At 41.9% G+C, this 10,291-nt stretch overlaps 1 protein-coding gene across 1 annotated transcript; it reads right to left on the bottom strand.

The window, feature by feature from the left end:
• Nucleotides 1-7,005: 7,005 nt before the first annotated feature.
• LOC136428313 (DNA-directed RNA polymerase II subunit GRINL1A-like) lies at nucleotides 7,006-10,255 on the bottom strand. Its single transcript, XM_066417719.1, has 4 exons — nucleotides 10,043-10,255; nucleotides 8,345-8,749; nucleotides 7,668-7,866; nucleotides 7,006-7,117 (listed from the first exon to the last, which is right to left on the bottom strand). The coding sequence occupies exons 1-4, from the start codon at nucleotides 10,153-10,155 to the stop codon at nucleotides 7,079-7,081; spliced, it is 756 nt and encodes a 251-aa protein (XP_066273816.1). The 5' UTR covers nucleotides 10,156-10,255; the 3' UTR covers nucleotides 7,006-7,078.
• Between the last annotated feature and the right edge of the window lie 36 nt (nucleotides 10,256-10,291).

The raw sequence follows: 10,291 nt of genomic DNA on the forward strand, positions 1-10,291 counted from the left end.
TTTGATGGTGTGGTTTTATATACTTAAGAACCCCTTAAAATTCACATATTATGCAAAACCAATTAATCTGTTTCAATGTACATGTATCTTTGAAATCATACAAATCGAATCCTACATACAAATCGCAGAGATGGCCTTCAGCTAAGGCATAGATATCAACCAGAGTAGAGTTCTAAACACCAATACAATTTTAGTGTGTTTGTGCGTTGATGGTGTTCAACAAAAAGGACAAGTGGGTCTGTGGATGGATGGATGGATGGATGGATGGATGGATGATGGTATGACAGGTGTTTTTCTGTCTGAATGGTGTTCAGCACCAAGGACAGGCATGTTTGTGTGAATGGTGTTCAACACCAAGGACAGGCACGTTTGTGTGTGAATGGTGTTCAGCACCAAGGACAGATGTATTTGTCTGTGTGAGTGGTGTTCAGCGAAAAGGACAGGTGTGTTTTTCTGTGTGAATGGTGTTCAGCATCAAGGACAGGCATGTTTGTATGTGAATGGTGTTCAGCACCAAGGACAGGCCTGTTTGTGTGTGTGTTTGTGTGTGTGTGAATGGTGTTCAGCGAAAAGGACAGGTGTGTTTTTCTGTGTGAATGGTGTTCAGCACCAGGGACAGGTGTGTTTGTGTGTGAATGGTGTTCAGCACCAAGAACAGGCATGTTTGTGTGTTTGTGTGTGTGTGTGTGAATGGTGTTCAGCACCAATGACAGGTGTGTTTTCTGTGTGAATGGTGCTCAGCACCAGGGACGGGTGTGTTTGTGTGTGAATGGTGTTCAGCTGTAGATCGTCAATAATAGACAAGATGATTTCATTTCACCATTTCACCGCATACATATCAGATAAAAGATTAGTAAAACCCCAATAGCAATACATGAACTTATTTCATATTATCAAAAGTGTACTTCCCCAACCGTCTAAATCTACGTAGTATGAAAGGCGTTAAATTCTTATATCTGTCATTCTTGCTAGCAGCACACACAAATGCAGGTTTCATTCTTCTTAGAAAGTTAAACAGAAGGCTTACTGACACCTGCAGGTGCCAAGCAGAAGACACAATAATTTTCGTCATAATTTGTCCAGTAGGTATCTATTGCAAAGCCGCTCTTCTCCGCTAAGCGGCGCGTCTGCCCCAGGTTCCACTTGCAGCTGGTGTTCGGCCCCTCGTAAAAGTGGAGCCTTTCGCCGTCTCGAAAGTCAATGTCGATGCCAAGTTTTTCTGCACCAACAAACACACTAGGTTGAAGAAACAGAACAGATCCACAAATACAAACAATAGTAACTTGACTATAACTGCATTTGCGACACAGGAGACAGATCCACAACCTTTGTCTCAGACTAATTGTGCCCTGTGGATACTCATCTGGCGAGACAATTACAACATAGCATATAAAGGTGCGAGTGCTTAGCTTGGTAGATGAGTTTTTTAAGGGCCTGTCTCGTTAGATATGATGAAAAGCTGTAGATCTGACTATACAATTTAGACTTTATCGTTCATCCATACAATTAGAAACATAAGTCTAGTTTCAACCGCTGAAAGGCCATACGGGCGAGCCATGGACTAAGTAAGCACACTCACCAAAGTGCACCCGTTGCTTGTCGGAACTGATGAGGGACTTCTGAACATAGCTTGGTGTTTCCCCATCTGCGGGGTTCTCCACAAAGTCGAAGTTATATACAAACATCTCAGGATCCATGTCTCCACCGAAGTCCTGGGCATGGGATAGGTGTGGCAGGGGAAGAATTGTGAGTGACAAAAAAATTGACGAAAATGACAAGGCACACATGATTACACCTCCCCCTGTTTTGAAGGCTACACCGTCAGATAAATGACCATCGACTTCTGATGTCCACATGCCTGTACAATGTAAGCTTATTTGTGGCTGATATCAACATGGCTATACGTTATTTAAACGGATATCAACATGCATGCATTCTAATTTGGACAGATTGCAGCATAGTTTTACCTTTGCCCAGATATATATATCAACATGCCTGGCATCAAATGTAGATAGTTATCAAGATGTCTCTTACATCATTAAGACGAGAGATCAGGTTGTCTCGCCATATCGGTATCCACTGGTCGCCGTACGCCTGAGACAAAGCCTCTCGGTCTGTGTTCATGTCCACCCCAAGCACGAACCTGTCCTGATCTACATAAACGGCGAAACCAAGCTGTTAGTCCCATGCTCATCACACCTACATGAACAAAACTGGAAGGTTTTCACTGCAAGCAAAACCAGGTACAGTTTCCGAGAAAAGTTGACGTGGGTGGAGACGTCGACGTCAGTCACTATAAAAGTACAACTCATTCCCTAAATTTGTTGTTTGTTTTGGAGTATGCGGTACTCCGCGGCCGTTTCTCTCGGTAACACACTATGTTGGCCGTGTTTTCGTTCTTGGGATGAAACAGATTTTGCATCAGATCAACTTCAGGTACCACTTAGAGAAATTGGCCATGAGATACAGTCTCATATCTTTTGATGAGAAGAGCTCAAAAGGATACATTTGTCTGAGACAGAAAGAGGTGAAGAAAGGGGTTCGAGGATCGAACGTTGAGTTTATTTGCTCGTAATCTGCTGCCAAATTACATTAACCAGTAACATGGCATCGTGAATGATGACGCGTTAGCAAAGTTTAGGTGATAAATCATGAAAAGGTGATAAATCATCCAAATTTTCGACGACGTTGTATAGTGTCGCTTATGAAACTAACTGTATGATATGTATCCGTCCATCTCTTGACATGAACGTAGCCCTTTGTGGAACTGCATACCTCTCAGATATACATACCACTTAGCTGTGCTCGGATCTCCTGAAGCATCTTCAGCTGCTCGTGGATGGAGACGCCACCGAGGCTGCTGCCCAGGAACAGCAGTAACTTGGTACCACTTCTAGCGGCAGAGTGTCGCACACCGTCCATGTACAACCCACCGAAGGGCTCCACGGTTAGGCCGGGGTAGTCTCTCTCAAGCTGCCGACCACAGGTTTCAATAAATTCTGTTTCAGAGGAAGGCGACAAACAAATAAATGAAAATGCGTGATTATGAAAACTGTTCTTTTATGACATACGCTAGCGAATCAAGGTACCCCCAAACAAGTTGCTCTTTTGCGGCTTTGTGAGAGGTTTTACTAAGTATGCAAAGGAAATGCTTTCAAAACGAATTTTCACAGGACAGCTTTCGGTTCCATGATCATGATCCCAGCGTAATGGCAACGTGAGGAGCCGACGTGTTGTATCATGCATGAAGGAGTTTTGTGCAGTCTCTCCAATCTGTATGAATTTGATTTAAAAGATTAATTTTCCTGTCAAAAATTATGTTTAAAAATTTGGCATTTTTACGTGCGATAAAAGCCATCTCCTAAAGTTTAGACAAATATTTCTGACATTGTTAGAAATATGCATGTAACGTTTATGTGTAATAGAGGAAGGTATGATGTATGACTTTTTATGTCATACCTCGGGCGATACGGAATACCCCTTGTTGGTAGAAAGTTAAAATTTGCCAGTTTTGGGCAGAACTTTTATGTAACTTAGAAATGATAGATAATTTGTATTCAGTCGGCAGATTTTATATTTTACGTTAGTACGGGAAAGATACCTCAAAGGACTTTTTCCATGCACCGAAAGTTGGGGGCTGCCCTGACGGAAATGTACAGCCGAAAGCACTATGCATTTCATCAAGAGGAGGTTTCTTTGTTTCAAAAGTAGAATTACTGTAGAACTGGGGATATATGCATATCAAATTGCACCAGTAACACGGCACTTCTTATGCTTTTTGGTCACATTTGTGTTTGATAATGGAACAGATTACGATATAAACTCAAGCTCGACCCTCGAAACCCTTTCGTCAACTATTTGCCACGAACTACTATGGAATCGAGCTGTGCTCTATTAGACATTGTTTCCACTTATCTGCGTACTGCCAAGGAGGTTATGTATAATGCCGTTGGCGCTACTTGTGATCCTTCTATTCTGTCAGTTATCTACTGCCATTGATACAATCCACTCAGACCCATAGAATAGTCACGAGTTCTCATAGTATCATACCCTTTGCTTTGTCCACTGGCACAAACGTGAAGTTTCCGTGTCGCTCCAGCAGAGCTTCTATGATCAGGCGGGTTTTGGAGGAAGCAGAACTGCCGAGATCAACAAGAACAACCGGGGACGAGACTTTGCTGGCGATGTCATCTGCGTGGGTCTGAAGAATGCTGTATTCGTGATGCCAGAGTTTGTAGCTCTTGGATGTTTGTATAATCCTGTAGAAATAAACGAAACATTGAAACCAAAGACATAATGGTGTAGGACTCGCTGGCGAGAGCATTTTAAGAAATGACAAAATGATTGTTTGTTTGTTTGTTTGTTTGTTTGTTTGTTTGTTTGTTTGAACTTCTGATAGAATGTTGTTGGTTGTCATGTAGTCTTAGATCAGGTGGTGGTCACTCAATCCACATTTGAACACACCACTCTTTGAGTACTTGCTAGGGTTGGATGTGAGGCTGACATCTAACAGAGTAGAGCTGTTTTCAGTCACTCGTGTTGGTTCCGTTATGAGATTGGTGAGGTCGTGAAGGTCACAGAGAAATGTCAGATCTTCGGAGGGACCCTTGTCCTGGATAAGGTTACAGTTCAAGTTTCCCATTATTTTTACTTCCAAGTTTGTGTCAGATGCCTTTTGCAGGCTTTGTCTGAAGGCGGTGAAGAATTTGTTGTCGTTCGGTGGTCGGTATGCGCAACACAGGAGCAGGTGTTTTGACTTGGGTAGGGTCAGCTCGATCCATAGAGCTTCCAATCCATCAGCACATAGGTCGTTTCGTTCTTTGAAAGCTAAGGAATCCTTGATGTACATTGCTATTCCACTGCTTGTAAGGTGCAAGGTGTTGTTTACAGGGAAGTAGTCTACTTCTGTAACAGTAATACCTAAAGTATACAAAAATACAGATATACATGTAATAATAGCAAGAGCTAAGGAAATATCATTGTGACATGTTCTACATTAGACGTATTACACAATAACACACATAACACTCAATCAATAAACACAAAGTCAGAGTAAAGCGATAAGAAGAATAACTTACATATAACGTTATATACAGTAGTGTCGAGAGGCTTGCTCTCCCCAGCGTCAGCGCCAGTTCAAAACAGGGATCAAAGATAGAGAAAACAGGCAACCAAATAATCGGAACAGGAATCCGATGACAAGTATATCTGAGGATTATTAACTTATGAATACTCACTCCTCGCACATCTCTGATCCACGTGTGTCGTACAGGTACCACAGCGGCACGTGCTTGTGTTTAGAAGTCAAGCCAACCACCACTGGCATCAGCTCGTCGGGTACGTCGTACATGCTGATGACGTCGTCACTTCCGATGGTAGAGATTCCATTGGCTCGGGAACCCATCACAGTCGTTACATTGACCTTCGTCTTCACGATCAGTGCGATAGTGCGTGTACTCTAACTGACGGTTGGCTCAACTGGTGCAGCGATGCAGCCGCCAACTCAGCTTGTATCGAACATGTGTCTCAGTGACCGCAAGTAACCCGGCCGGACAAGAAAGGTCCAAGGCTATACTATGATGTTACGCTCCACGAAATGAACTTACAATATGTTGGGCACAGTAAATCATTATAGTAAGCATTGTAACAGACATTGGTCAAATCTTAATCGAATATCGACGCAATTAGAGGAGCTTAATAAAAAAAGTACCCCCGCGAAGCCTTACAATAGTACGGTCCGAACGTTCGAACGCGTTCGGACCCCCCGCGGTGTGGACTGGCGGGAAAACGGCGGGAATCCATATATACGTCAAGGGTGTACAGCGAGTGTGATTGTACATGCATTTTGTGTATACATGTATTATAAATGTATCACGCTAACTACTTACAGAGTCTAGTGATGAAACAACCGTGCGTTTAAAAGTTACAAACAGTTTCACCTTCAACTACAACTGCAGTGTTACAGGAGGGCCTGCATGGGGGTACTGATTACGAATTACGCAAAATTTTCGCCGCCGATTACGAATTACGTTAAAATCTCAGAGCTGATTACGAATTATGTTAAATCATGAGGATTCCCAACAGACTTCAACACTTTCCTTGATTCAACTATCTAGTTCTGTGTCAAAACTTTTGATTTTATGTTGAATACCGGCTTTTGTGGACACCTCCTTGCATTAAACGTATGAGTGAAAATCACCAAGTCTAGACTAACGTGCGGTCACACACAATGACTTCTGTATCAAATAGAGTCTAATCTGTTTGCTTGTTTACTTATAATGAAGAGGCCTTGAACTACGAACTTCCACATCTGACATGGGAGGCCACATTTGAGCCCGGTAAACACTACGGCTTGCTTATGAATAGCAAAGATTTTTGATGGTGGCAATTCATATGTTCGTGTCTTTAGAAATGATAGGTGATGAGGGGCCTACTATATTCTATCACATCCATTGAAGTTCTCCCAACGTACTTGACGGAAGTACGGTCTAAATACAATATCATAGCTCTAATGACAACATGGTAAATTGGCGTACGCTGTTTTGAAAGACTTTCTGCGAAAGACCTTTCACTTATTTTGTGCCTACACGGCGAAGTTCATCCGAGAGTGGCATAGATAAACAGCACAGCTTGCTGTTGAGTGAAGTAGACATTGTAATGTGATTTTCGATGGTGCAACTTACTGTAATCTTTGTACACTGGGTAAACAAATACTAGAAGTACATGCGTCATAGAAGATCTTGTTCTAGGTTATACATGTATATGAATTTGTAGTCACACCTTATTCTCCAAGCAGAGAACAAATGATACCAAGAAGTACATCGGAAAGCAGCAACAAACCGCTTTTGGCCGAAATGATTACATTTTCCATCCTACTTGTCTTGCCCGAATTGTAGCCCCTCTGCTTGAGGGTGTCAGCCTACATACGAAATCTTTAAAAGAAAATCTGGTCCAAGACCTCAGGTCCAAGACCTCAAGTCATTTGAACAACATATCAGTTATCACTGATGCTCAGAAGTTGACGTCAATGGTATAGCTGGAGGAGGTTGTGGTTGGTAGGCACTATGTCTTACATATATTACTCAGGTTGATGTGTAGCCTGATGGGCACGCAGCTCCTGTCAATGAGAAAACAGCATTAAGTTCAAGATGCTAAGAAATCTATGGGCTTCAAGATGAAAGGAAATGACAGAAGTACACAAGGCTGTCATTGTAAAAGCTATCTTTGAATACGGACAACCAAGAATAGTCAAATGTCAATGAAGGTTAGACATCCATGTGATGAGATAGTCACTCAAAAGTTATTCAAGCAACTAGTATTGGATAAGGTTTGAAAATGGTCAGTCACTGAAAAAGGCTGCACATATTGTCTGAAAGATCTAATTGTTTTCAAATCGTATCCAGTTGTTTGAGTAACTTACAAATGCATGGAGTAAGAATAGTCAAAATTTAACCATTCCCTGCTTCATACATTCTGATAAGTCCAATTCCCTTCTATGTTGAACATTACAAATAGTCCATAAGCCATTATAGAAATCACTATGTAACTGTAGCGCTATGTTTATGTACTAGTAACTGTTACATCAGCCATGCACAGTGGTGCTTATTGCTGCATGTATTGGAATATATGTTAAGCAGTGATCTGAAGAAAAACATTTATCATCTTACCTCTTGTTTCATTTGCTGCTCTTGCCACAGCTCTATGGCTTGGTCCAGGGGAAGTTCATTGACTGTGCCATGTTTGTACTGGGGAGGGGTGGCAGCAGTCTCTTCTACAGCAATTTGTGACTTGTGTTTCCCTGGTGGGGTTGGCTTCAGCCCTGTCTCTTTAGCGATTATTGTTGCTGAAGTGTCCTGCTTCACGGCTCTGAAAATAGTGAAATGTACAGGTGTACATTCTAGCTTATATTATAATTTCTACACCCATGGAAAGTAATGCAAATGCATCAAACGTTTTGCAGTTAGTGTAGAGGGGGCTTGCAGTATAGCTGTTGTCACAGTTAATATTTACTGTAGTGTATGCAACCCCTCTGCTCACTATGAAATAGAACTCAGTCAATTCTTTGTATTTTTTAATTTTTGTATTTGTACAATTTGTACATTTTAACATAGGTGGGAACAGATAGATTGATTCCATTGCCCCACCCTAGCTGGGTACCCAAACCTATTATAGCTCCCGAGCCTCCTTTTCCAAATCTCCTCTCCACAAATAGTTGCGGAGACTAGACTCGGAAGCTATAATTTGCGGAGGAGACTCGAGACATGAGACTCGGGAGCAATGATAGGTTTGGATACCAGGCTAGGGCAGGGCAATGGAATCAATCTATTAGTTCCAAAATACTTACATATTTAACCTTGGCATTTCCGGCTTTCCCTCAGAACATTTTGCCATGACACTTCTTGTTCTTTGTTGCTCTTTTGTCAGCACTTTTCCATCTTGATTTGTAGACACTGAGATATTGTCATAAAGTTTGTTCACTTTAGTTTCAACACTGTCATCCTGTTGTTTGAGCTCTGAAAGTTCCTCAATATCATTGTGGGATAGTGTTTCTTCTTCTGTATCTATTCCATACTGTTCTTGCTCCTCCATGTCTTCCTGTATAGTTGTGATGTTCTGAGATGATATTTGCACCCTCTGAAGTTTTTCCATGGCTGACTCTACTTCTTGTTTTTGATGGATGAGCTGATGAAGCCTTTTCACCATGGCAATGGTCTTTGCACCTTTGTCTGGTAGAGAATTCAGGAACCTCCTAGATTGAACAATCACATCATTTAGGAAGACTCTGGTATACATTAACTGGTTGAGGGTGTGCTCGTTCTGACATCTAATCAATTATAACAAAAAGTTAACAATCTTATCTAATACTATCTTTTTATTACCAGTCATATTGACTCAAAATAAACATGAGTTTTGTAGTTTTTCTGATCTTTCTGATGTTTTACCTTGAATGTTACGACACATAGAAGAGTGTCATTATGGGTACTGTACTAGTACTGGAGTCTGGAGAAAAGCATCAGGACAGTGTTACTTTAGGCTAGGCTTACAACAGACCTCCCTGGAATATTTTAGCAGTTATCAGGAAAGCAGCAAAATGTTGCTTCAGCATTCGTCATTGGCCAGTAGGCTTGAGTGTGTAAAAACCCAAAGGGGCGAGTACGCCGCTCCCGGGATTCGAACTCACACCGATCCCAATCCGCACGGCTTGGGAATTCAACGTGCTAACCACTAGGCTAAAAGGTCCAGACCAGTTAGACTGGTCAGTTAGTGGAGGTTGATCCCCACTGTTACACTACTCTCCCTTTTCTTTCAAGACTCGTCCCGAGTCTCCGAGTGCGATATCCCTGTGTGATCTGATCGTTACTCACAGGGCCGGCGTGGGAACCACTGTAAAAACCCAAAGGGGCGAGTACGCCGCTCCCGGGATTCGAACTCACGCCGATCCCAATCCGCACGGCTTGGGAATTCAACGCGCTAACCACTAGGCTAAAAGGTCCGGACCAGTTAGACTGGTCAGTTAGTGGAGGTTGATCCCCACTGTTACAAGTGTCAATAAGATTTTTTTTTCATTATTGACAGGAACTTCCTATCAATTATTGACAGGATATTCCTTTCAATAGGAATTTGTTTTGCACTATTGACAGAATGTTCCTGTCAATATTAATGCACTATTGACAGGAAATGAGGATTTTTTGGGAACCAATCAGAAACTAAGCCATATATTCAGTCTTTGATAACTTTGCCATGTCACTTTGATAGCACCTCATGATCCTGTCAACCCTTCATGTAACCCCAACAGTTATTTACTGTAAATGGTGAGAAAATAAGACTTCTTGACATTCATGAGCAACAAAGAATAATCAACCATTCAAAATGTTACGTTACATGTAACGTCATATACTGATTCAAACGCGTTCCTGAGCTTCCAGGCTTCTGAACTGTCCGGCCTTTTCCTATCAATAAGATTTTTTTTCGCTATTGACAGGATTGTTCCTGTTCATAGCCTCGTCATTCATAACTCGTTAACATAATATTAACTGTTAACCTGTTGTTTAGTAGTAATTCCTGCCTGCGTAAAAGATCCACCAGTTCGGTCTTAGACTTTCCCTCCATGTCTTTCAGGTACCCCTGTCGCTCTTCGGCCGGAATGTTACTCATTCTTGCTTTCGTACGTGCTTTCTTGGGGACTACGGTATGAAAGATGACTGACGATACGGCAGAGGAACATCAAGGCAAAACGGAACAAACCATTTTAAGAATGTGGGGACAACAACGTAATTTATCTAACAAGTTA

This window comes from Branchiostoma lanceolatum, chromosome 2 (genome assembly GCF_035083965.1).
Source record: "Branchiostoma lanceolatum isolate klBraLanc5 chromosome 2, klBraLanc5.hap2, whole genome shotgun sequence".
NCBI lineage: Eukaryota > Metazoa > Chordata > Leptocardii > Amphioxiformes > Branchiostomatidae > Branchiostoma > Branchiostoma lanceolatum.

Excerpts from the sequence above, each read along its gene's own strand:
- LOC136428313 (XM_066417719.1), bottom strand. The coding sequence starts at position 10,155 with ATGAGTAACATTCCGGCCGAAGAGCGACAGGGGTACCTGAAAGACATG. Across the intron at positions 8,750-10,042 it reads GAATTACTACTAAACAACAG|GAGGTTCCTGAATTCTCTAC; the intron begins GTTAACAGTTAA and ends TGTTCAATCTAG. Across the intron at positions 7,867-8,344 it reads GAAATGCCAAGGTTAAATAT|AGCCGTGAAGCAGGACACTT; the intron begins GTAAGTATTTTG and ends CACTATTTTCAG.